This window comes from Gadus macrocephalus, chromosome 6, assembly GCF_031168955.1.
Source record: "Gadus macrocephalus chromosome 6, ASM3116895v1".
NCBI lineage: Eukaryota > Metazoa > Chordata > Actinopteri > Gadiformes > Gadidae > Gadus > Gadus macrocephalus.
The window spans coordinates 5,783,616-5,811,203 of NC_082387.1; the positions used below are offsets into that span (position 1 = coordinate 5,783,616).

A 27,588-nucleotide genomic window follows, 5' to 3' on the forward strand; every position below is an offset into this window, starting at 1 on the left:
TTTCGTTCTCGGTGGGTGCTGGGCTCCGCCAGGGCTGCGCCTTGTCACCAATCCTGTTTGTGATATACATGGACAGGATATCGAGGCGTAGTCGTGGTGGGGAGGGGTTGCAGTTCGGTGGTCTGAGGATCTCGTCACTGCTTTTTGCAGATGATGTGGTCCTCATGGGATCATCGGCCTGTGACCTTCAGCACTCACTGGATCGGCTGGCGGCCGAGTGTGAAGCGGCTGGGATGAGGATCAGCACCGCTAAATCTGAGGCCATGACTCTTAGCAGGAAACCGATGGATTGCTTACTCCGGGTAGGAAATGAGTCCTTAGCCCAAGTGAAGGAGTTCAAGTACCTCGGGGTCTGTTTCGCGAGTGAGGGTACTATGGAACGTGAGATTGGCCGGAGAATCTGAGCAGCGGGGGCGGTATTGCGTTCGCTTTACCGCACCGTTGTGACGAAAAGAGAGCTGAGCCGCAAGGCAAAGCTCTCGATCTACCGGTCGATCTTCGTTCCTATCCTCACCTATGGTCATGAGGGCTGGGTGATGACCGAAAGGACGAGATCGCGGGTACAAGCGGCCGAGATGAGTTTTCTCAGAAGGGTGGTTGGCGTCTCCCTTAGGGATAGGGTGAGAAGCTCAGCCATCCGTGAGGAACTCGGATTAGAGCCGCTGCTCCTTTACTTAGAAAGGAGTCAGCTGAGGTGGTTCGGGCATCTGGTAAGGATGCCCACTGGGCGCCTTCCTTGGGAGGTGTTTCAGGCACGTCCAGTGGGGAGGAGACCTCGGGGAAGACCCAGGACTAGGTGGAGAGATTATATCTCAACACTGGCCTGGGAACGCCTCGGGATCCCCCCGTCAGAGTTGGTCAATGTGGCCCGGGAAAGGGAAGTCTGGGGCCCCCTGCTTGAGCTGCTCCCCCCGCGACCCGACCCCGGATAAGCGGAAGAAAATGAGATGAGATGATGAGAGACGCAGGGATGGCTCGGCCAGCCTCCCCGGACTCCTCCCCGGGGCTCCCTCCTCCCCCTCTGTTCCAGATTAGTGCCGAGTGGCAGGCCGGTGATGTGTGTCTCTCTGGCAGTCTAATGGAGCGCCGTCTGACCGCCGTCCACTGGGAGGGCTAGACGCATAAACAAATCTGGATGGTAACGGCCAGAGATGAATGGAGGGGCGGGTGAGGGGCTGTGACGGAGGCAGGGAAGCTGCAGCAATGGAAGGGGGAGATGACAGCATCAGTTGACTGAAAGAAAGACGTGTGTGTGTTTGTGTGTGTGTTTGTGTTTTTAGTGGCTCAATTAGGAACTGTGGCAGAGGGTGAAGGGTCTGTGACTGGTACTCAGAACGCACTAGAGCTATTAGAAGAATACAAAGCATGAGGGCGACTGGCTGCGAGAATGAGGAGAAGGGCCTCCAGAGTAACAATTGACACGTCTGAAGTAGTATGAAGTACGACTGTATAAAACGACTTCCAGGAAAAGGGAGAGTTATGGGAAGCTAAATTCCCGAGGACGTGATGCCCTATTCACAGGAGACAGAATCTACTTCTGTGTTGGTGCACTTGAAACACACCTCTCCATTTTGGCCTGGGTCTTGTATCCGAGTGTAGATGTGTTAATTATTAAACACAAGTCGGTCTGCTCGTCAAAATGGGTCGCAGGGTGGAAATGAGATCCCAAGCCCAATGGCTTATTCTGGCTTCAGTCTACTTTGTGTGTGTGTGTGTGTGTGTGTGTGTGTGTGTGTGTGTGTGTGTGTGTGTGTGTGTGTGTGCGTGTGCGCGCGCGCGCGCAACCTATTACATTTCACCTAATATCGGTGCACATTTTTTATTACAGCAGATGAATGCGTGCGCCAACTCACTTATATGTACATGTTAGTAATGTCTTCACTATGATCCACTCTGGAATACTTCAACATGCTGTAACGCACACACATGGATCCTTTGAATCTAGTGTTAGGGTGCTGTCGATAGAGGATTCTAGAGAAGGTTGAAGTGATGGTCATGGGTGTGTGTGCTGGAGGCACGACAGGGCAGATGCAGACTAGAAGCAAGGACAAAATCAATAGTAAACCGGACGTGAAATGGGAGCTGAGCTGAGGCCAGACAGGCTGTGTCTTTGGAGGCTCTTGTGTGTGTGTGTGTGTGTGTGTGTGTGTGTGTGTGTGTGTGTGTGTGTGTGTGTGTGTGTGTGTGTGTGTGTGTGTGTGTGTGTGTGTGTGTGTGTGTGTGTGTGTGCAGTGACGGTTTTAGGCACGGGCGAACCGGGCGGGCGAACCGGGCGGGCGAACCGGGCAGCCGCCCGGGGCGGCATATTTGTGGGGGGCGCCAAATCACATGGGGGCGCCACGAGCAGTACAAAAAAAAAAAAGCGCTGCGTAGCGGTTATCAATGAAGTACGACATAACATTGTGTGGGGAATAGGTATTGGCGCCCCCTCTGGCTGCAGGCGCACACCTGCTCGTTGAGAAGGTGCCGTGCACAGACGGAATGAAAACCCCACTGAAGTCCGTAGGTTCACGATACAACACCCCCCCCCCCCCCCCCCCCCGTCAACAATTGCTCCTTCCACCCCCCCCCCCCCCCCCTCCGCTTGTAGGAAGTCTTGCCCGGGGCGTAACTGGACGTAGAACCGCCACTGTGTGTGTGTGTGTGTGTGTGTGTGTGTGTGTGTGTGTGTGTGCGCGTGTGTGTGTATACTTTGTGGGCTCTGTTCAATTATAAAATGTCTTTGTTTTTTTATTTAAATGAAAAATAATAGAATTACATTATTACTTACAAAACACATCCGTTCCACCAGACATACTTTAACAACTTAATGGTATTTCTCTGACGATGGGTACCATGTCATTGTCATGACAGAGGCATATACATTTGAGCTTTTGCTTGGGATTTCAACACATTTAGAATTCACATTATTCAAACTTGATTATGCCCAGAAAATAATGCAATTCAGGGCTAAAGAATAGTATTTTCTACTGGTTCCAGTTGTACCAGTGACTTTCTCCTTTGGGGGCACACTTAAAACCTGGCTCGCAGCTTTGTTTTGCAGCTTTGTCGCAGTATTTGCATGGCATTTTTGTCTTGTACAATCTGGTAACATTCATTTGAACGTATTAAATGAACAAAAAACTCTCCTCCCTCTCTTCCTCCATCATATTTAAGGTTCAATGGCACTTTATGAGGTTTTCTAACATTAATGAGAGTTCCCCTAGCCTTCCTAAGGTCCCCCAGTAGCTAGAATTTGAGAGACGCCGAGATCGTTTAATGGCCTGTGGCATGTGCCACCGCGACCACTGACATACCATGGCATATGCCGTTCTGGAACGGTAACTGCCGTTCTGAAACGGTAACTGCCGTCGCGACCACAGACATACCATGGCATATGCCGTTCTGGAACGGTAACTGCCATTCTGAAACGGTAACTACCGTTCTGAAACGGTAACTGCCGTCGCGACCACTGACATACCATGGCATATGCCGTTCTGGAACGGTAACTGCCGTTCTGAAACGGTAACTACCGTTCTGAAACGGTAACTACCGTTCTGAAACGGTAATGCCATGGCATATGCCTTTCTGGAACGGTAACTACCGTTCTGAAACGGTAACTGCCGTTCAGGTGGAACGGTAACTGCAGTTCCCAACAATGGTATGTGACACCAGCATAACTCCTCCGTATAATTTCAAGACAGGTATTGCCATAAATGTAAAGGTATATATTTGGTATTTATTGACACAATATCACAACATAACGCCGTAAATAAAGGGATTTACACGTTTCTCTTGTCCGTGCTGTTGTTATGATATTTCCGATCTGTTTGTTGTTGCTTTTGTAATGACAGATGCTTTTGAAAACAGCCGGACTTGCTCCGGTGACGGTAGTTATAGCCTAGCCTTCTAGGTGGCCATAGAGCTAATAGTCTATTGCTTTGTTCCAATATCCATACTATCCGCAGTCATTATACTTTATTTTAGTATGACTTCTTTTTTATATAGTTTGAGTACGTAGTGCGTTGCAATTAAGATCAGGGCGAAAGGAAGTGTAGTGAAAGGACCCGGATGGTATACTCAAAACGGTCAAACCGATGAGTGTGGAATCGTGGATTGTACACCTTTCGTGCTCCACGGCAGCGATCTTAGCTACGTAGCTGAAGAGGCGGAGCCAGGCTGAGCCAACGTCGGCGCATTTTCTTTAATAGGTCCATGCATTTTCCACGTATCCTGCATTAATGGAGTCATTTTGTTGTTTTAATAGCTTTATAACTACTATGTGTAAAGTGTTCACCGTTCAAAGCGAGATGTTTATTGCGGTTGCGATCGTAGTTTCCGTTAGGGGTGGCACTGTAGGCTATGGCTAGACAGTCATCCATTTTTCCACTCGTGTTTTATCAAGATGTTCTAGTAGCGTAGCCTATAATAAAGCCTACTGTATGACTGCTTCAGCTCATAACTATTCAATAGGCCAAATATTAAGTTTTGCATTTGTTGTTATTGGTGTTTAACCAAATAATTTAAGCAGGCCTATAGGTTCCTATCATTTAACCCTGATCCAGTGTCATAAACCTTTCTATATCGACATGATCCAGTGGTATCATGGCATACAGGCCAAAAGTTTTTCCGCTGGCAAGCCAATTATGTTAATCGGAAGTTCCATTTCCTACTGGAACCACCGTTTTTCCGCTGGCATGCCACTCATGTAAAATGGTATTACCAGTTTCTACTGGCACCTACCGTTTTTCCGCTGGCATGCCACTCATGGAAAATGGTAATTACCAGTTTCTACTGGCACCTACCGTTTTTCCGCTGGCATGCCACTCATGGAAAATGGTAATTACCAGTTTCTACTGGCACCTACCGTTTTTCCGATGGCATGCCACTCATGGAAAATGGTAATTACCAGTTTCTACTGGCACCTACCGTTTGCCAGTAGATATTCCTTTCCTGTGGTATTTGCCCGTTCATACACACATACCACTCATGATTCACAGCTACACAATCATTCTTATAAAAACGGTAGGTGCCAGTAGAAACTGGTAATTACCATTTTCCATGAGTGGCATGCCATCGGAAAAACGGTAGGTGCCAGTAGAAACTGGTAATTACCATTTTCCATGAGTGGCATGCCAGCGGAAAAACGGTAGGTGCCAGTAGAAACTGGTAATTACCATTTTCCATGAGTGGCATGCCAGCGGAAAAACGGTAGGTGCCAGTAGAAACTGGTAATACCATTTTACATGAGTGGCATGCCAGCGGAAAAACGGTGGCCTGTATGCCATGATACCACTGGATCATGTCGATATAGAAAGGTTTATGACACTGGATCAGGGTTAAATGATAGGAACCTATAGGCCTGCTTAAATTATTTGGTTAAACACCAATAACAACAAATGCAAAACTTAATATTTGGCCTATTGAATAGTTATGAGCTGAAGCAGTCATACAGTATAGGCTTTATTATAGTCTACGCTACTAGAACATCTTGATAAAACACGAGTGGAAAATGGATGACTGTCTAGCCATAGCCTACAGTGCCACCCCAATAGAGTGGCGAAGTCACGCCCTTTCCGGTAGGGCTCATGGGACCTATGAGATCGAAAAATATGAATGGGTGTCAATGGAGAGAAAATAATTATTTTCTGGTCCCAGTCTTTATATGCCCTGGATTACACATATGTTGTTTGTGGATTTAAATGATAATTTTTCATGCAAAGAAAACTAAAAATGTTCGTGAACAAGTTTGATAATTTTAGGTTTTATGTGAGGCCGCTTTGTGAACTACAGCTCTTCGCTGCTCTCGACGCATATGATATACGTCACCACACCCGCCCTTGGAACTCGGCACAGAGATGGCGATCTCTCTGCCCCACTTCACCGCTTTTTCCAAGGGGAGGATAAAAGCATCGAAAGAGGTGAAAACCATTATAAGTCGGGGCACGTGCAGAGTTTCAGTTATGCCGATGGGAAGATTGTCGGTCTTCTCCACGCCAGTCGCAGGGAGCGTGACGTCACATACGAGCCGTGTAGTCTTTCTCGTTGTGTTTTCTCTACAGCCTTTATCTGAACAATTGCACAATAAACGGTCGAACTCTTTGCATGAAAAATTATCCTTTAAATCCACAAACAACATATGTGTAATCCAGGGCATATAAAGACCGGGACCAGAAAATAATTATTTTCTCTCCATTGACACCCATTCATATTTTTCGATCTCATAGGTCCCATGAGCCCTACCGGAAGGGGCGTGACTTCGCCACTCTATAGGGACCTGGCTCTGGTGCACTAACCGGAAACTACGATCGCAACCGCAATAAACATCTCGCTTTGAACGGTGAACTCTTTACACATAGTAGTTATAAAGCTATTAAAACAACAAAATGACTCCATTAATGCAGGATACGTGGAAAATGCATGGACCTATTAAAGAAAATGCGCCGACGTTGGCTCAGCCTGGCTCCGCCTCTTCAGCTACGTAGCTATTAGATCGCTGCCGTGGAGCACGAAAGGTGTACATCAATCCACACTCATCGGTTTGACCGTTTGAGTATACCATCCGGGTCCTTTCACTACACTTCCTTTCGCCCTGATCTTAATTGCAACGCACTACGTACTCAAACTATATAAAAAAAGAAGTCATACTAAAATAAAGTATAATGACTGCAGATAGTATGGATATTGGAACAAAGCAATAGACTAGCTCTATGGCCACCTAGAAGGCTAGGCTATAACTACCGTCACCGGAGCAAGTCCGGCTGTTTTCAAAAGCATCTGTCATTACAAAAGCAACAACAAAACAGATCGGAAATATCCTAACAACAGCACGGACGAGAGAAACGTGTAAATCCCTTTATTTACGGCGTTATGTTGTGATATTGTGTCAATAAATACCAAATATATATACCTTTACATTTATGGCAATACCTGTCTTGAAATTATACGGAGGAGTTATGCTGGTGTCACATACCATTGTTGGGAACTGCAGTTACCGTTCCACCTGAACGGCAGTTACCGTTTCAGAACGGTAGTTACCGTTCCAGAAAGGCATATGCCATGGCATTACCGTTTCAGAACGGTAGTTACCGTTTCAGAACGGTAGTTACCGTTTCAGAACGGCAGTTACCGTTCCAGAACGGCATATGCCATGGTATGTCAGTGGTCGCGGTGGCACATGCCACAGGCCAATAAACGATCTCGGCCCTACTGTAGAATTTGGCGTTAGGTGTAAAACGAGCACTAGGTATCCTGCTCCGCCTTTGAAAAAATTAAAGCTCAGACGCGCCGATTTTTTAATTTGGCCCCATATGTCGTCATAAGTAGGGAATATTGCACTACGGACCTCTATGTTGTTACACATAACGGAACCGGAAGTTAATGACTATTTAGATGTAAACATACCAGCACCTTTAGCTGCTCATGACATGTTTGGTTATTGTCATTTCACTGCTATCTTTCATTAAAGAAAGTGAACAAATGGAAAGTTGTTCTTATTTATAACCAAACACCTGGATGAAGCCAAGCAGACACCTCCGACGTCGCGAAAAAATGCGATCAAACGAACGCGTGGGCCGCGAGTGTATTTACAAGTAACGTCGCCCGGGAACCTGATGAGCGCATGAAAAAAAAAATAATATATATATATTTTTTTATAAAACTGTGGAACCAAGGATGGATGTGCCTTGCCCTATCGAGGAGTGTGACTATGTGGCTACACATGTGGAAGTAGCGGTGGTGGTGGCCATGCTGAACATACACGCGACCACACACACTGCAGCCCCCAGGGAACCGCGCGCAAACGCCAAAGTGGAGAAACTCAGGCGCCCGTCCATAGCATTGGCTGGAACAGCCGAGACCTGGTCATACTTCCTAACCCGCTGGGGTGAGTACAAGAGGGGCACTAAACTAATTGGATCAGATGTTGTCACACAACTGCTAGAGTGCTGTGAGGAGGATCTGAGAAAAGACCTCACCCGTGCTGCAGGCAAAAGCCTAGTGGACAGTGATGAGAAGGACGTTCTCTCTGCCATAAGGGCACTCTCTGTCCGTGCAGAAAACACAATGGTAGCTCGAGTGGCCCTATCTAACATGCGACAGGGACACGAAGAGCCCATCCGATCATTTCATGCTCGCTTAAAGGGGCAGGCAGGCACGTGTAAATACGATATGACATGCACTAAGGAGGGGTGTGACCAAGTCAACGACTTCACAGAGGAAATATTGCGCGATGTGATCGCCCGCGGCATAGCAGACCAAGAAATACAGCTCGATCTGCTTGGCGAAAAGAATCAGGATATGCCACTAAAGGACATAATAGAGTACATCGAAGCCAAAGAGTCAGGAAAGCGCTCAGCGTCACGCCTGCTTGACCCTCAGAGCACGGACACTATCAGCAGCTCATATCGACGGGGGAAGCAGCAGGACGTCCGAGCCAGAGGGGGCGCCAGAGCGGAGCAATCCAAGGTCAAGGCCGAGGGGACGTGCATCTACTGCGGCGAGGCAGGCCACGGCAAGACGCCTCAGTGGCGTGCCAGGCGCGCCGAGTGCCCCGCGTACGGCAAGACGTGCCGGAAATGCAACCGTCAAAACCACCTCGACAAGACCTGCATGGGTGGCCGGTCATCTAGGCCCGCACCGGAGGAGACTGATGGTGTGTGCGACGAACAGCAGGCGACCGCCTTCGGCGAGCTGTGCACACTCACCAGCACCGCCGACATGGTACGCACACTCCCCCTCGCTCACCACCTGTATGATGACATGTGTGACAAGTGGATGAAGCGCCCGTCCAACTCACAGCCATACATCCACCTCACACTCAGCATTGAAATCGAGGATTACAAAGCACTGGGCCTCGACCTCCGGAAACGCACCCGCACTGTGACCCTGCCTGCCATGGCTGACACGGGGTGCCAGAGCTGCCTGATCGGCGTCAAGGTCGCCCAACAGATGGGCCTGAACACAGACGACCTCATTCCTGTATCCATGACCATGAAGGCCGCGAATAATGAAGGCATACGGATCCTCGGGGCCGCCGTCGTAAGGTTCGCTGGTAACAGCAGCGGCGCCCGGAGATTGGAGACGCACCAGATCGCGTACGTGACTGACACCTCAGACCGTATATTCCTGTCTCGTACAGCCTGTGTGGACCTGGGCATGATCTCAGACAGGTTCCCAACACTCGGGGAGGTCAGACCCATGTGACTGCCCGCGGCGTGCGGAACCTCCGACCAAGCCAACCACGCTCCCCATGCCGGCCACGGAGGCTAACAGGGGAGCTCTACGGAAACACTTACTTGGACTATACGCTCAGAGCACATTCAATACATGTCCCCACCAGCCCTTGCCGAGAATGTCTGGTCCACCTCTTCGTCTCATGCTCAATGAGAATGCAACGCCGGTCGCCTGCCACACCCCCATCCCAGTCGCCATACACTGGCAAGGTGAGGTGAAGGCGGGCCTTGACCAGGACGTTCGTCTTGGCGTGCTGGAAGAAGTGCCCATTGGCACGCCAGTGACGTGGTGTCACCGCATGGTGATCTGCGCAAAGAAGAACGGCAAGCCACGACGTACCGTCGATTTCCAAGCACTGAACAAGCATGCGCTCCGTGAGACCCACCACACGCAATCTCCCTTCCACCAGGCGAGACAGGTGCCCAGTGGGAAATGCAAGACTGTATTCGACGCCTGGAATGGCTACCACAGCGTCCCACTGCATGAAGATGACCGCCACAAGACGACGTTCATCACACCATGGGGGCGCTACCGGTACCTTTCGGCGCCACAGGGGTACATAGCGTCGGGAGACGGTTACTCACGGCGCTATGATGAGGTGGTTGCGGACATCGGCAACAAGACCAAGTGTGTGGACGACACACTCCTGTGGGCTGATACAGTTGAGGAGAGTTACTTCCAGGCGGCACAATGGCTGGACGTTTGTGGCAGGAACGGAATCATCCTCAACCCGGAAAAATTTGTCTTTGCCGCACCCTCGGTGGACTTCGCAGGCTTCACAATCACCATGTCTGACGTGCGGCCATGCAGCCGTTACCTGGAGGCTATCCGAGACTTCCCACGACCGCGCAACGTCACCGATGTCAGGTCCTGGTTCGGACTGGTCAACCAAGTGGCCTACGCCTTCAGTATGGCCGAACGCATGCAACCGTTCCGGAAACTCCTACTGCATGGGGTACGCTTCGAGTGGTCTCCGGAATTAGAGAACGTTTTCCGCGAATCAAAGGAGGAGATCGTCCAGGAGATCGAGCGCGGCGTCCGCATCTTTGACAAGTCCAAGCCGACATGCCTCGCAACGGACTGGTCAAAGGAGGGCGTCGGCTTCTGGCTGTTCCAGAAGCACTGTCAGTGCACGCCGGTCAGGCCCTTCTGCTGCGCTGATGGATGGAAGGTGACCCTGGTTGGCAGCAGGTTCACACACGCGGCCGAGTCCAGATACGCGCCTGTAGAGGGCGAGGCGCTTGCGGTCGCTGACGCCTTGGACAAAGCGCGCTACTTCGTGTTGGGCTGCAGGGACCTGATTGTGGCAGTCGACCACAAGCCGTTACTCAAACTCCTTGGCGACAGAGCACTCGACGACATACCAAACCCCCGTCTCAGGAACCTCAAGGAGAAGACCCTGCGCTATCGTTTCCGCATCATTCATGTCCCCGGGATGAAGAACAGGGCTGCAGATGCCATGTCGCGCAGGCCGGTCGGCACACCGTGCCCGTCGCCCATGGATCTTCCAGACGACAATGCCGCCATGGTGACCCACCTCTCACCCAGCGCACACGCTGATGTGCTGTCTCTCATACGGTGGGCAGGGCCGGTGGCCGATGATGTTGAGGAGGGCGACCTGGCCTGGTGCGCTGCGGGGCTTGAATCGCTGCAGTCCGTGACATGGGACCGTGTCAGGGAGGCCATGAGCAGCAGCGACGACATGCGCACGTTGGAGGAGATGGCGGCAGACAGCTTCCCCGAGTCAAGGGCTGGGATGCCGGTGGCGATTCGTGGCTTCCACCAGTACCGCGAGGATATCACATCAGCTGATGGGGTGGTCCTGTACAAGGATAGGGTAGTCATACCACCCTCACTCCGTGGCGAAGTGCTGAGCGCCCTGCACGCTGCCCACCAAGGCGTCTCCATGATGACCGCCCGTGCGGAGTCGTCTGTGTTCTGGCCAGGCATGTCGGCTGACATCTGCGCCACTCGGAATAACTGTGAACACTGCCACCGGATGGCGCCCTCTCAGCCCGCGGCGCCGCCGACCCCGCCTGTCATGGCCATTTACCCCTTCCAGGCTGTGTGTTCAGACTTTTTCATGCACAGGGGTGTGCACTATCTTGTGATAGTTGACCGCTACTCGAATTGGCCAATCATCTCGAGGGCGACGGGTGGCGCCGCAGACCTCATATGCCACCTACGCCGTGCCTTTGCCACGTACGGGACTCCGGAGGAGCTTGCATCGGACGGGGGGCCAGAGTTCACCTCCGCCGAGACCAGGTCTTTCCTTCACAGATGGGGCGTACACCACCGCCTCTCATCGGTGGCCTTCCCCCACAGCAACTGCCGCGCAGAGATCGGGGTGAAGACGATGAAGCGGCTCATCACTGACAATACAGGCCCGAAAGGCGAACTCGACACCGACGCTGTGCAGAGGGCGATACTCCAGTACCGTAATACGCCGGACCCTGACACAAAGCTATCCCCGGCGATGTGTGTCTTCGGCCGGCCCATCCGCGACTTCATCCCGATTCCACCTGGGAGGTACAGGCCGCACGTAACATGGCGTGAGACGCTGACGGCAAGGGAGGAGGCCCTCCGCAAACGCCACATCCGCACAGCTGACGCTTGGGCGGAGCACACCAAACGCCTCCCTCCTCTCGAGGTGGGGGACTTTGTCCGCGTACAGAACCAGACGGGACCTCACCCTAACAAGTGGGACAGGACGGGCAGTGTCGTTGAGGTGCGCCAGCACGATCAGTACGTGATCAAGATTGACGGGTCGGGCAGGATCTCAAATCGGAACCGAAGATTCCTGCGCAAGTTCTACCCGGTCCACAGCGGCCGGCCCCCGCCTCGATCGATCTATGATGATCTGGCGTCTCGTGTCGCTGTACCAGCACTTAGTGCGACGCCGCGGCTGCCTGGTCTTGTGAGCGGCCCGGTGAGGCCTGTGACGGAGTCAGGGCCCGCTCCACCACCGGCACTGCCACCTGCAGGCTCTCCCCGGCGCGGGATGCAGCCCACCCCTATCGTGCCAGTGGTGCCGGCCCATGGCGTCCTTCGTACGCCACCGCCGGGCTTGGTGGCCCCTATGGCCCCTCTCCCACCGCCACCCGATGTGCCGCCGGCGACAGACTTGCGCCGGTCCACCAGGAGGGCCGGTGTGCCTGCCTGGCATAAGGACTTTGCTATGGGGTAGTCTTTGATGGGTTCTGTGGGCATTGTGTTCATGTTGGGCCTTCCGCTCGTTTTTGTGGCGCATAGGTCGTCCAACCATTTGTTTGGTGCTGTTTTGTTGTTTTAATCAGCCTTTGTGTTAAGAGTGTTAAAGGCTCAGGGGGAGATAGGGAATATTGCACTACGGACCTCTATGTTGTTACACATAACGGAACCGGAAGTTAATGACTATTTAGATGTAAACATACCAGCACCTTTAGCTGCTCATGACATGTTTGGTTATTGTCATTTCACTGCTATCTTTCATTAAAGAAAGTGAACAAATGGAAAGTTGTTCTTATTTAATAAGGGGCCAGGTTATGGTGTGATCCAGATGCCTTGGACACCAGCCTTCCGAGCTGCAATTGTGAGTTAATTTCCGCTCTCAGAGCACTTATAGCGTTCCCGTTCTTCTGTGATTGTGTCATAAAATTGGCTAGTCATTGTTTATTGTTAGCTACATTAGCCTCTTTAGCAAACCAGCTCGAAAACAAAAGACACAACATTACATTGAATTGCACGCACAGCAAGACCGTGCAATGCATAAATTGGTGACCGGAATAAAGTAGCAATGTAATCAAGTGTGTAAGAGCATTTAAAATCGACATTAAAATGACCAATGTGTTACAAATACAAAGAAAATAAGCAGCCATTTTTGTTGAGAGCTTCATCACTGCACTCGGTCTACGCTCAGAATCCCGGGAGGTGAAGGCAAGGCAAGGCAAGGCAACTTTATTCATATAGCACTTTTCATACACAAGGCAGACTCAAAGTGCTTCACATATTGTCATACAATAAAATTATACAATTGTCATACAATAAAATTACTTTAAAATTAATTAATAGAAAAGAAATTTGTAAAATTGATAGAAAGTAAAGGCAAAGTTAAATAAGCATTTTGGAGAAAATAAAGGTAAAGCGCAACATATTTAAGATTTAGCAGAAAGATAAAGCAAACATAAAAGTCTTCAGTCTTGCTTTAAAAGTGGTCAGAGTTGGGGCAAGTCCTAAATCCTCAGGGACTTTATTCCAGCTATTTGTTGCATAGTAACTAAATCCTGCTTTCCCATGTTTCGTGTTTACTCTGGGGATAATTAACAGATTGGTCTCAGAAGATCTTAGTGGTCTAGAAGGCTTATGTAGTGGAATCATATCAGTTAAATATTTTGGCCCTAAACCATGTAGGGATTTATAGGTTAGCAACATGATTTTTAAATAAATTCTCTGACCTACAGGAAGCCAATGTAACGATTTAAGAATTGGTGTAATATGTTCAGATTTGTTGATCTTTGTTAGAACTCTAGCAAAAAAGGGGGCGTGCCTTCGTGGACAAAAAGGGGACGTGCCTCTGTGAAATGCCGCAAGAAAGCTGGGAGTCGTCCCACTTCATAGCCGTCCTGCTTTTAGTGTTATGGTACATAACACGCAACATAAGGTACGGTTTGCGTTAAGCTCCCATTTGGTGAAAAGACTAGACTGCGTTCGGTTCTCTGACGTCTCTTATCCAGAGACTCGTAATGGGGGTTATCTCGGCCATGGTTGAGAAGGAATTGGGGGATTCCTGCAGGATTGTCTGCAGCCTGAGCCCCGCTGCCAGGCGGCGGTGCCCTGCGGCTCCGGCGTGAGACAATCGCGGGCAACTATCCTATTCTCCTTGTCGCGGTTCAATCTGTACTTCAGCGAGTCAAAGCCAAAGTTCCTTTCCCCCAATTCCTTCTCAAAAATAGCAGAGATAACCCCCACTACGAGCCTCGTTGTGGAAGTACCGCGAGTCCACAAACAGCAACAATCCCTTTCTCCTCCTCCATGTCGCCGCTCAGCCTGTAGCCTACTTCAGATTGACGTGGAAGTAGAAGAACCAGAGACGTCGGAGAACCTGACGCAGTCGTTTGAGATTATATCATCCGGAGGCGCACACAGCGTTTGGCTGTGATAATATATAGTATATTATTTAGATATCTATATTATATCATATTACTTAGATATAGAGCTCCAGGACTCCCACCGGAGCAGCCGGAGTGTTCTAGAATATTTACAGAACACGTCCAAAAGCTGTGTGCGCCAACCTCCACCTTGACCCGCCTCTAAAAAACTGCATGTTTGTGGAAAGCTCATTGTGGGACTGGCTCGTAGTGGCTGTATTTAGTTATTAAAAATAAAGGCTGTTTTTCTTGAATGTCTTCAAATACTGTATTAAGGGCCCGCTAACACCTACAGCACCCTCCATAATTATTGGCACCCCTGGTTAAGATGTGTTCTTTAGCTTCTAATAAATTATTATTTTTTCTAAATAATATAGGACCACAATGAAAGAAAGTGTGAAATCCAGCCTTTAATTCAAGTGCATTTATTCAGTAAGAAAAAAATCAGTGGAGGCCTCCAGACGAATCCTGAAGAGGCAAAAAGAACCCTCAGTAGAAACTGCTCAGGGTGGACCTGGTGTGGTTCTCTGGACTTAGCATTGCTATACATCTCTATTCTATAAGGGTATTCAATACAAAGCCCTATATAAAAAGTGATCATTGTTGATAAATATCTCAAGGCATTTGGCCCAAAGTGACACTCTGAATGAACACCACTGCTGTACTCCACATCTCTGTGCTCCTCTGAGGAGTTCCAGGCCAGCCTGGTTCTCTCCCCTGATATCAGACCCTCTTGCCTGGGTAAGAGTTCTGCAACGAGTCCCTGGAGCTCCTTCCTTCAGAGACCAGCCCTTATAGTTTTTGCATGCTCACATGGACACAAAAGACCATGCGCTCACACATGCGCGTGCAGAGATCTTTGCACTCCAAATTAGTTCTCGCGGGACTGCGTTGTCGGCTGTCAGGACCTGCTGTTGCTTAGAGACTGAGGACGGCTATATGTGCTGCTTGGCCCCAGGATCCATCTCACGGCCTCATTATACTGTAAGAATGATGGCACTCTGCAGCTTATTGTCCCCTAAACTTGTGTGTGTGTTTAACATTTCACATAATAATGGTCCTTGAATTTCCCAATAATGATTGAATCTCTTAACTGCCCCCATTTTCCTTCTCTTTCTGTCCTTTGCGTCTGTCGCTCTCTCCCTCTCCCTAGCTGTGTCTTTGTCCCGCTCTGGCTCATTTCATGCTGTGGTTTTGAACAGTAAAGGGTTTAGTTCTTCAGGTTGTAGCACTCTACTGTCTGCTGGCGGGATCAGTAGTGGTCAGCACCACTTTACCTTCAGGCCTTGTATTCTTTACATATTGCACATGTTATGAAGAATAATATTTACATAGTAATCACACAAAATAGACGCTTTTACCGTGTCCATCCCTTGTGTGTTATTTTTGTAGCAAGCAGGTGAATGCTGTGTGCATTTACTTTTGTGTCTGTGTGTAAATCTATTTCCATGCATTTTTGAAAAGGATAGAGTTAAAAACGGCTTTGTTTTCCTTCTCCGGCTGAAGACTATCAAATATGCTGATTTGCCAAAGGAGAGAGGAAAACAGTTTACCAGCGTTTTGACAGCCATGACGATGTGTCTGACAGCATGCAGCTGCTGCTGGGAGTTTCAGGGCCTAACCAACGCTCTGAGACCACTCAGGGCGGCTCACTTCCTTCCTCGTCTCGTCCGTAGCTCCACTTACGGAGGCCATCGTGATGCCCTGTTGACTTCAGTGACACAACGCTATAGGCAGAGGGAGAGTGATCCTCAGCACAGCTATTGTGCTCCAATCCCGCTACGCTGGGGAACATAGAAGTATACTGTCTTTGTAATAAGTTGTATTCCTTGGACTTTTGACTTTCATTCAGCATTTCGTTTCATTGTCGTCCATTTCTTCTTTAATACACATAAGGTCCGTCATTCCATATTACATAAATAATAAATGGGAATCCAATCACCTAACCCAGGTGGACGTCCTGTTCTCCCAGGACCGCCCTACATCGTCTAACGTATAGCTCTGCCTGTTAACATCCGTCTCTGCGTCTTAGCTCTACATCAAGCTGGGCTGTGATGACCAGCCCATCCTGGACCACGCTGAGCAGCTGCTGGGGGAGCTGGGAGGGGAGACCGAGGGGGACGAGGAGCAGGGAGACCCCAACCTGGCAGGGGACTACGAACCCTGCAGCGACGAAGAGGAGGAGGAGGATGCAGCCATGGAGCACTGAGAGCCCTGGATCCCAGCGAGGTTCATTGACTGTTGCTTATTGTCTGCCTAACTGACTTTGGTGAAGTTATACCATCGTCTTTTTAATCGCCCCCCCCCCCCTCCCCCATGTTTATTCAAATATGAACTGTTTGTGAACTAGACACATTAAAGGAAGTCACTCCATTGGTTGTTTTTTATATTTCAAAGTGTCGAAGAGGTTGGAAAATCCACCATTGATCTTCTCCACAAATGCTAATGAAAACATGCATGTGGTTTTAGAGTACATTCTTGGCAAGGAAGGAGAGAAAATATGTTATCCCCATCACATAAGTACATGTAAAACTACAGCTTACCACTTCTATTCATCTCTTGATAGTAGGGTCTAGCAAACGTGTCAAATCTATTAACCCAGGTTAATTTCCCTATGGGGACGGAGCTCTCTGCCAGGCGGAGGACTTTCAGGCAGATAAAGGCTAAACCAATAGAAGGCAAGTTGGGGAAACAAGCCACCATGGGCTGTATAAAGGTAGTTGAAAGAAATCAACAAAGACCAATATTTACATGCAATGTCATTCACTTTATGTCACCATGGGACAGTGTGTGAAGTACTCGATACACGGCTAAGGCTGCAGATGTCTGGCTCCAAAGAAGAACGTGTGCTTTATTTCTACTCTTTGAAAAGGCTCAGTCTTATCGATTAGGGTAATGAAAGGACCGAGCTAATAACTTGAAAGGCTGCACTCTTGACCCAGCCAGCTAAATAACATGGAGCGGTTTAAATGCTCTGTATTTCAAGAGGAGGGAACTACAACTGAAAAAAACTTGAGAACATGTTGTAGCAACGCAGACTCCAATACTATAAGTCGACGGTCAGCTTAGCTCAGGACGTAGAGCAGGTTGGTAGTTCGATCCCTAGCTCCTCCTAGCGAGTGTTGATGTGTCCCTGAGCAAGGCACTTAACCCTAACTGCTCCTGTAGAGCTGGCTGTCGCCTTGCATGGTTGACTCTGCCGTCGGTGTGTCAATGTGTGTATTAACCGATGTAAGTCGCTTTGGATAAAAGCCCTAATTGTAATTGTAATTGTAATTATAAGTCTGAACAGACTTACTTGTACTGTCATTGTACTTTCTTTCTGAGGCCCCGTTTACACGAGGGCGCATGCGGGTAAAAAAGACAAAATATTTTATCTGAAGTGCCTTTCGTTTAGGCGGGGATGGCGTTTTTGGGGCTTAAAATCGCAAAAATCTGAAACCACCCTCCAGAGTGTAAAAATGTAATACACTCCGCCGTAGCGTTTCCGTCTACACTGCCAAGACGCAAAACTCTGCTCAGATCTGCTCACGTCGCGTACACGTTTACGTCGCATATGTAACCGGTTAGTTTCTGCCATTGTCTGTGTTGTGTTTTGATGAAGAAGCCCAGACCAGGGCCCCATTTCCCGAAAGCATCGTCTAAGTGGATCGTGAAGTGCGTCGTACGAGCATCGTACAGTTTTCACACAGTTTCCCGAAAGCATCGTTGGTAACGAACGTCGTGAAAACGCTCGTAGCTAACGAGGACTCCAGGGGTACTCGTAGGATGCTTAGAGCATCGTTAGCCTACTATAGCCTCAGTGGCGTCACCAGCGGACATTCCATGTATTGGATGTGTTTTATTAAAACACATCCAATACCACGGAATGCCCAGCTGGCACAAATTCGCAATCAAAAACAGTGGTTACCGCCGATATATTACTCATAGACTACTGTTAGATTTAGACGGCAAAGATAGAGACATGTTAGAAGTCAACAACAACATAATTTATTGCAGCAATTTAAAATTCCAAAAATACATGCGCAGCCGAAATGTACCGATCAATCGCCACGTCACAAGGCATATAATAAAATCAAATGATTCTATCGCTCTTGTGTGGGAGGTCACTTTCGAGCTGCACTTGCTGTCTCCCTCTGATTTTAATTCAACCATCGTGGTTAAAATGTCCTCATATTGATCATCAATGACAGAAGACATAGGCTACTGTTGACATGACTCATGCTGAGACCAGCGGGTGTTGGATAATTTCTGCAGGCGTTTTTTGTTGCGATTGTTTGCATTAAGCCCTGTAGGCGCTTCGGTGAGGCTGTGATGAAGTTCACTATTTATTAGAACGTGTCTAGACAGTAATGAGCATCCCTGACCATAGTTAATCGCGTTTGTAGTCTACACTCAGACGTGATCTCCTTATTGCGTGCGGGTGTCTTCATTAATAAAAAAAATTCAAACATTGGGGGATATGCAATAATACAAATCATTCTAAAGAAGTCTAGACTCCGTGTGCAGCCTGTGCTACACTGCTGCCTTCTCCAGTGAACGTCAACCTCCCGCGCCGTGACGACCGGGGGTTGACCCCCTCGGTTTTACACAGGAAACTTGAGATAAGAAGGTGAAATCGCCGGGCGTGCCAAGCTGCGACCGAACCGGCTTGGCAGTGTAAAAAGACCTGTAGCCCACATCATCCTGCCCAACAATATGGGCAGGATCTAGACCAAGCTCTCCTAATCGGGTCAGCAAAAGCTGTGTGTCAATGACTAGACTCTGCGTTTGAATGATAATGAATGAATGGAACGTTGCATAATATTCTAGACTAGAGAATGCGTGCCAATCAATGAAACCGTATGCGGAATCAGATAAAGTCGGCTCTCTTTGCTGCGCGAAGTATGTTTCAGAAATCAGCACCTTTTTGTCACACAAGCTATTTTTGATTTTTGTAATATGGAAGGGGGGGAAAATGCAGTGAAAAAATGTACGCACAGTGCATTCAGGATTAGGACCGATACATATGTTGGCCTAGGACTAATCAATTGTGTTTTAATATCTTTAGCATTCAAATAATTGCAGTCTATTCTTTTCGTAGGCTACTAGGAGTGAGCTCACTGAATGTTATTAGTGAGTGAGTGAGTGCACCACCTGGGACGAAGACGTTGGCCTTGATGGGGAGATATTTTAACGCTTTTTAACCCCATTTTCCTGTGAGATTCCTGCGTCTCCCTCAGTACGGAGCCCATTTCAGCACCGTGTCAGTAGACAGTTACAATCCTACGAACATCGTGAGTGCAGTGAACACGCGTTCATGTTGCTGAGTTCTTCAAGGAAAGTGATCGAATCCAAAGGAATAGCTTTAAAGAGACTTTATTTAGTATAAAGTATTTTCGGTATGGTAAACTGATACTCTGAAGCAAAGAGAGATTGAAGATGTATTCTAAACACGTGCTGAGTGTCTCCTAGCTGATCAAAAACATAAACCCATCTATGTCTAATAGCTGCCGAGAAGATTCTGAAGACAATGCTCGATCTGTAGGCTGTTATGGTCTGAACAGCGCGGTCCGGAAGTAGTGGGGGAAGCCGATGTGAGATAACCCTCAGCTTTCTCGCCTGGTCTGTGGTGCTGCCTTCTGTGGCTAAAGTATTTATTACAGCCTTCAGTAAGGTCTTGCTCCCCTTGTGGCTATGTATGGTATTTACGGCTCATATGTTTGGTCCTGCTTCATTGGGTCTATGTGTGGGTAGCTTAGATTCTTAAAATACGTAACAATCCCTCCCTGGTCATCTCAGATGACCATACAATAATATTTTAAATCATAAACACCATTCACCATACCGAAAACATAGTCCAAGTAGGACAAATCATCAACACCATCAACCGTGTGGGAACAACTCTCTAATAGAGAAAAAACCACTACGCGCTCATAATACTGAAACGGTATTCACATTGTGGGTCTCATTGAAAATACAGGTCATTGTTTAACAATACAACAATGAACATAAATCTTGTTATCATACAATCACATGGCCAAACAGCACACAAACAAAACTATCCATAGAAATCCTGAGCTAATACTCTTGGTCATGTGCTACAAGGTCATACAATTTTCAACATGTGCAAAAGTAAAGTAAAAATTGGTGGTCATAATACAATTTTAAAATTTCAAAATGATTGATAGGCTAACATGGATTTGGAGGGTTCAGGTGATCTTCGTGTATTGGTGCGTTGGTTCATGTGGGTGGTTTTGGGCGATGTTATTATCGTAGTCATTGTTTTTTCTGTCGCCGTCGGGCCTGTAATTCATGAACCCAAGACTCGTCCCTCCTTGTCAAGGGCTGAACTCAGAGAGGTTATTCCTACATCATGGGAGCCTCCAAACAGGTTCTCCGTCGTCGTCGTGTCAGTAACAGGTGGCCTGTAAAACAACCGTCTCAAAGAAGATCAACAGTACCATTATCAATGCAGCGATTCAGAAATAACGGGTTGCACTCGCAACCAAACAATACTATATAATAACAAACACAACTCGTCTTGGTGGTTCAATAATTAATTATTCAAGTAAATCCAGGATATTGATTATCTTAGACACAGGTGCTACAAATGGTGGCGTTTTTATTCTATATATTGTAACTGGATAGGTTCGGGTTCCTCAGGTGGTATCTCATTCAAGTTCAACTGATTATATCTGATTCCTACGTAAGCATGAATGTCACCTGGCACTTCTGTAGCGCCCACTGCTGTGGTGATCAGCCGATTCAGTAGCCCTCGTGCGCAGGGAATACAACAGCAGCCGACAACAACTAACACGGCTACTGCCATTATTCCCGCGATGAGTACTGACTGGATCATACCTCTCCACCTACCAAACAGGTTCTCCATCCATCCAGCTATTGGGTCACCAATACCGGAGTTCTCGGCCAACTCCAACTTGAGGGATTGCAGTCCAGCCAATGCCCTGGCCACGGACCCATCTGGTGCTGTGTTATTGGGGATAAATGTACAACATGTTGTCCCTATCATCCCGCACACCCCTCCTCGTTCTGCTAATAACATATCTAAAGCTAGCCTATTCTGATAGGTCATCCGGGAGGTGGCATCCAATTGTTCGGACAGTCCTTTAACTGCCTCTTCTGTAAAATTAACAAACTTGTTGATTATAGTATATGTAATTTATCCAGTCAACATTTTTATTAATAGTAGACCACCAAAATAGAACTGATTCAAATCCTGCCGCTATCTGATTCCGGGCTTTATGTTCGTTGGGGACCCCTCGGGGTACTCCTATTGCGTCTATGTATATGTTTTTATCAAAACTACCCGGGACTGGTGCATACTCTCGTTTCCGACGGGTCAAATCCGGGAGACCACCGCTGCTGGATAATGTGAGATCCATCACAGTCTTGCTATCGGGTAAAATGTAGATGGGCATTATTAATTGTATGATTGCGCATGTTCCTGAGAATTCAAAGGGGAGAACTCCCCTGAGGATCTGACCTCCACAGAACCACCATATATCACTACGGGCACGGGTCATATTGGACAACAATTTTATCTCTCTAGTGGTGTTACAAGAGTGATGAGGAAATGATCCCACCTTTCTCCCTGTTCCCCTTCCTGTGATACAATGATAGTCCGGAGTTAAATTAACTTCAAATCTTGGGGGTATAGATCTAATCGGGGTCTGAGGATACATGTTATTTAGTCTGGATTTTATTGCAATTGAGCACCCTGGGATGTGTCCGTCCACGAACAATTCCAATAGACAAACAAAACCTTGCGGTGAATTATGCGGGGTGATTCTAGCGGGGGCCGTGGTCAAGGAGGGGCGGCCGGCGGCACAGATAATGCAGTTGGTCTTGCCCTGGGCCCGGGCCGTGTAGTTCATCCATTTTAACCACATGTTCTGATTCAAGCTCACCCGTCTTTACCTCCCAATATTCTTTGTGCGTCCCTTCATTTGGGTGCACTACTGGGGGTGGTGAGAGATGTGGCGCTTCTAAGGAATCATACGTCCCTCTAGATGGAAATTGATTGGGTCCGCATGCATATCCTGATAGATGGATAACTACATTTAGGTCCTCCCCATAAGTATCCGCCCTTAACATTAGAAAAACCAAGCCTTTGTCTGTCTTATGAGATCTGTTTTCGGGAATGAGTAAATCTGCCCTTAACTTTATGAATATTGACTCTCCCTTGACTGCTAGACCATTATTGCTCCAGACTTCCTTATAGCCATATAATCTTCTGGTAAGGGAGATTTCCCTTTTGGATTTATGCAGGAATAATCTCTCATGTAGCTACCGTCTCGTCTGGTACTTACGCACATGTACTTTTCTGCCTGGTAGACCCGGTCCTTCCTGGTCCCACAGGGCAGCATATCACAAAAATTCAGCTCAAAGATACTTTCTATCCCTCGACAGTACCTTAACGAGACCTGACCTGTTGTTGTTGGTTTAGGCGGTGGGTACCTGGCGATGTTGTCTCCCGCTCCTTCTTGGAACAGGACTACCAGAAGGAATCCTCCCAGGTACTTTTCCAAGGGCACGCTGTGGCCCATCGTCTTGGGATGAGGAGTGTTTGTCCTTGGCTTGGAGTGCAGCTAGGTCGGTCAGGGTCTCAGTCCACGATCTGCCAGGAGTATCTGCTTTGCGGCACCGGCTCAGGTGGTGCCACTGGGCCCCGCGTCGGTCCTCTACAGAAACAGAAAAGGGTGTGGCCAAGAGTACCTTGTATGGCCCCTCCCACCGGTCTTCTAGGGTCTTTCGATGGTGTTTTTTCACCCAGATCCACTCGCCAGGTGTCACCGACGTTGGTGAAGGATCCTCTGGATCGGACGGCTTCTGGTCTGTGATCTGGGAATACAACCTTAAAGAAGCTTGAGTTAGTGCTTGCAGGTACTCTTGCATTACTTCATCAAACCTGTCAGATGGGGGTCCTTTGGATGGTGGGCTGTATGGTCCTTGCATGGGACGTCCTGTGACTAATTCATGGGGGCTGAGAAGGGTGGTGTTAGAGGGAGAGGATCTTATGGCCATTAATGCCAATGGCAGAGCTGTCACCCAGGTCATCTTCTTTCCTGCTGCCTTTTCTTTAACTTTCCCTGTTAGTTGATTCACCTGCATGCGTCCTAAGGTTCGAGTTTCTACCTCCTCTGTGCTGTCCCTAGATTTCTCCAGTCTGTTGCTTCTGAGTATTTTTGCTAATTGATTTTTGATTGTCTGGTTTGCTCGCTCTACCAGGCCTTGTGATTGGGGGTGATATACTGAGCCGAATCTATGTTTGAGTCCTATGTATGTTTCCACCTCCTGAAGGTGGGCGTTGGCGAAGTGGGTACCATTATCTGAGCAGATAAGCTTTGGGTATCCCCAGCGGGGAATGAGTTCCTGTGTTAACCATTTGATGACTGTTTTCCCGTCCTCTTTTTTAACCGGAATTGCTTCTACCCATCTAGTGAACCTGTCGACGGCTACTAACATAAACCGTTTTCCGTCAACTCTTTTCTCTTGTCCCATATCTGTGAAATCAATGTAAATTTCTTGAAATGGGAGCTGGGGCACGGGGAATTGTCCTTTGGTTATCTTGAATCCCCGCCTTTGGTTACAGGCTTGGCACGTTTGACAGTCCTGGACATACTGGTCGCACACAGCTTTGAGAGCTGGATGCCACCAGTACCTTTCAATCCTTTCCCGGGTCTTGGTCTTTCCTTCGTGTGCCAATCCATGTTCCTTCCTTAGGAGGAACAGCAGGGCCTTGGAGGAGACAACCGGTTTTCCAGTGGTGGAGTAGTATATTCCATCGGGGCCCCTTTTCCTCTCCACGCCGATTTCTCATAAGGTCCTGCTCCTCCTTGCATTTCTTTGACCATCTGTTCATCTGGGTCCAGGGCTGTTTCTTCGTTGACCATCATTTGGTGTACCACCGGGGTGTATCCTCCTTCTTTTAGATGTTCTACTGGGACGTATCCGCCTGCTTTCTTAGCTGCTTCATCCGCTGCGTGGTTTCCTCTTGCCTCCATTGTTTTTGTTTTCTGATGTCCTCGACAGTGCATGATGGCTACTTCTCGAGGTAGTTGGGCTGTTTTGGCTAACAGCAGGATTAGGTCTGTGTGTTTTGCTTTGGTATTTGCACTGGTGATCATCTGTCTGTTGATCATTTGTTGTCCGTTTAGGTGGGCTAGTTCGTATGCGTAATTGGAATCGGTGTAGAGATTTAGCGTTCGCCCTTTGGCTATCCGTAGAGCTTCACACATAGCATATAGTTCGGCTCTTTGTGCTGAAGCGGGCTGTTCTAATATGCCACTAGCCAGAGTGCTGCATATTCCTTGTTTGGTCTGTTCCACTACAGCCCATGAGGCCAGGTTTTCTCCATTGGCGGCTCTGTAGCAGCATCCATCGGTGTACAAGGTCATGTCCACTGGCTGTAGGGGTTCCGCTCTCAGTCCTGGTCGAATCTTCACTGCCTTCTTTATTTCTTCTGAGCATGTGTGAGGTTCTCCATCGTTGGTTCCGGGCATGGTGTCCGTCATGTTGGCTCCTTGGGTGGTGAAGGTAACCATTGGATTCCCCAATATTCTCTGGAGTTTTGCGTTCCTGGTTGCTGTGGTGATTGTGTAGTCTGAACTATCCAGGTATGCTTTTACCCCGTGGATAGTGTGGACCACAACTGGGTGTGTCATTACTATGTAGGCCGTCTTGTCCAGGCTTTTGGCGATGGCGCATATTGCTTTTCCACACTCGGGGAGTCCTTTTTCTGGTGGTTCCAGGGCAGAGCTGTGGTAGGCTAGGACATTCCGTTGTCCTCGTTGTTTCTGCCATAGGATTCCGTTGACCACACAGTCTTTTACTGACACATCCAGGTGAAAAGGTTCTTTGTAGTCCGGGGCGGCCAGGGCCGCGGCACTATACATGCTTTGTTTTAGCCTGGTGAATGCTTCTTCTGCTTCAGGGGTCCATTCCAAGGGGGCTTTTAGATTCCTGTGTCCTGCTTTGGTGATTGTCGCAGTGTAGTTGTTTCGCCGGTGTAATCAGGGATGTAAGTCCGGCTATATCCTGTCAGTCCTAGGAATGCTAGCATTTGTAGTTTTGTTTTCTTGAGTTTGTATCCTTTTTGTGCTATTGTTTGCAGCAAGTTTTCAGTTGCCTGTAGGCATGCTTCCTTTGTTTCAGCTGCCACGAGGAGGTCGTCCACGTATTGTATCAGGACCGTGCCTGAAGGGAGATCCAGGCCTGCAAGGTCCTCCTTGAGGCAGGTGTTGAAGATGGTGGGGGTGCTTCGGAAACCTTGTGGCATCCTTCTGTACGTGTATTGTTGATTTCTATATGTGAAAGCGAAGAATTGTCTTGACTCAGTGGCCAAAGGGATGCAGAAGAATGCATTGGCGAGATCCACCACCGTGAACCATCGATGTTCAGAGCTTACTGGATTTAGGGCCACGTATGGGTTAGGGACCTTCTCCGGGGGGGCTATGGTCCGGATGTTGATGGCCCTCAGGTCATGCACCATCCTCCAGGTCAGCCCATCGGCTTTTCTCACTGGCAGGATCGGTGTGTTCCATTCTGAGGTGGTCTTCTCCAGCACACCTGCTTCCAGCAGGCCCGTTATGGTGTCGTTGATTCCCTCCTCCGCCTCTGGCTTTATCCTGTATTGATGTCGCCATTCCGGGCGATGAGGATTCTTCACGTTCACCACAATGTTGTGCTGCGGGGTGTGTCCCACATCATACGGTCCATTTGCCCACACCGTCTCCTTAATGCGTGTAAGCATGGTGGTCACTTCTGGGTCTTCTGGCTCGTCGCTCTTGGTGTTGTTGTCGATCACCATCCGATGTCCGTCCACTCTTCGGCCGATCGCCTTGTTCGTGGTTCGTGAGGATATTCTCCAGAATTCTGCATCTGGGCTTCTGTGTAGATAATGTCTGGTTGTCTGTGGGTTGCCATTCACGGACCTCTTGTGCTCTTTTTACCATTGGTCCAAGTTGTTTGGGTTGGTGGTCTGCGCTGACCAAGAGGGAGACATGAGGGACACTCTCTGGTTCCAGCTGGAACCAGGATAGTTGTTCTTCTGTGAGGTCAACTCCTGCCGCCACTCCTTCGGGTCCCAGGTATATATCTCCACATCGTAGGTCCTCCAGCTGTCCATCTTTCTGGTTGTACCATGGTTCATCGTAGGTCAGGTCCTGCTCGTGTGTGATGTTGAGCGTGCAGTGTAATGGGTCCAACAGTTCATTGTATTCTCCGATTTCTTGGATCCACATTTCCCACTCTCGATATGTGCTTTCCAGTCCTGGAGCTGTCTGTGCTGTTCCCGTCAGTTCCTGCCAGTAGATGGTGGTATCTTCGTGAGCTTCTGGCTTTGGGTCGTCTATTAACATGAACATGTGTGCTTCATCTGGGGCGGGTTTGGCGGGGTGGTACAGGGTGATGCCTCCCAAGTTGCAGGCAAGAGTGATTTGTAGGGAACCCATTAGGTCCCTTCCTAATAGATTGATGGGGCATTTTGGGGCGTATAGGAATGAATGACTTCCTTTCTGTTCTAGTATGTCGAAGTCGAGTGGGATTGTGAGCGGTCGTTCCATGGGTTTCCCAGAGAATCACATGGTTTTTAGAGAGCGGCGAGAGAGTGGGGGTGTTTTTCCCGCGAGACTTCCGATAGTTGATACGGATGCTCCCGAGTCCACTAGAAACGTGCATCTGTGTCCACCTATGTATGCGTCCACAGTAGGTTGTCCGAGACCCAGTTCCTTTCTCGCCCGCTCGTCCTCTGGGCATCCCTATTGTTGTAAGTTTAACATGGAGTTGCCCGATGCGGGCAGATTCTTGAGGCCAGTATTTCGATTTTGTTGTCGTGACGGGAATCTAGATTGGGCCATGTCGGAGTGGTACTTGGGGCAGTCCTTGATCCAGTGTCCCATTTGGTTGCAATGCATGCATTGATATAGACGTATCATCCTTTCTTTTCCTCTTCCGGCTCCTCCTCCTCTGTATGGTTGGTTCTGTCTTTGTTGACCTGATTGTTGCATGGCGTCGGCCACGTATGCAGCGTATGCGGTGGGTTCGTTGCCCTGTCGTAGCCACTCTGGAAGTGGGGTCACCTGAGGGACTGCTTCGGACATTAGGGACATCATGGCCTCGTAATCCTGGTCTTCTTCGGCTCTCTTGAGCTGCCGGGTCATTTCCACGTCCTTTTCTATGTTCACCCTGCACATCTGTTTAAATATTTCCCCAATACCTCCGTCGTGGTCTTTCTTTGCTTGCTTCT

General features: G+C 48.6%; 2 protein-coding genes across 3 annotated transcripts in view; one reads left to right on the forward strand and one right to left on the reverse strand.

Annotated features, from left to right (window-relative positions):
* LOC132458753 (uncharacterized) overlaps positions 1–16,712 on the forward strand; it is a 54,101-nt gene extending 37,389 nt beyond the window's left edge. For both annotated transcript variants that reach the window (XM_060053044.1, XM_060053045.1), the window contains one exon: positions 16,372–16,712. In XM_060053044.1, the coding sequence (XP_059909027.1) occupies positions 16,372–16,548 (177 nt within the window). In that variant the 3' untranslated portion in view covers positions 16,549–16,712. The remainder of the gene's footprint in view (positions 1–16,371) is intronic.
* Positions 1–27,588, reverse strand: part of LOC132458747 (serum amyloid P-component-like) — a 197,667-nt gene that overhangs the window by 96,567 nt on the left and 73,512 nt on the right. The window lies entirely within an intron of this gene.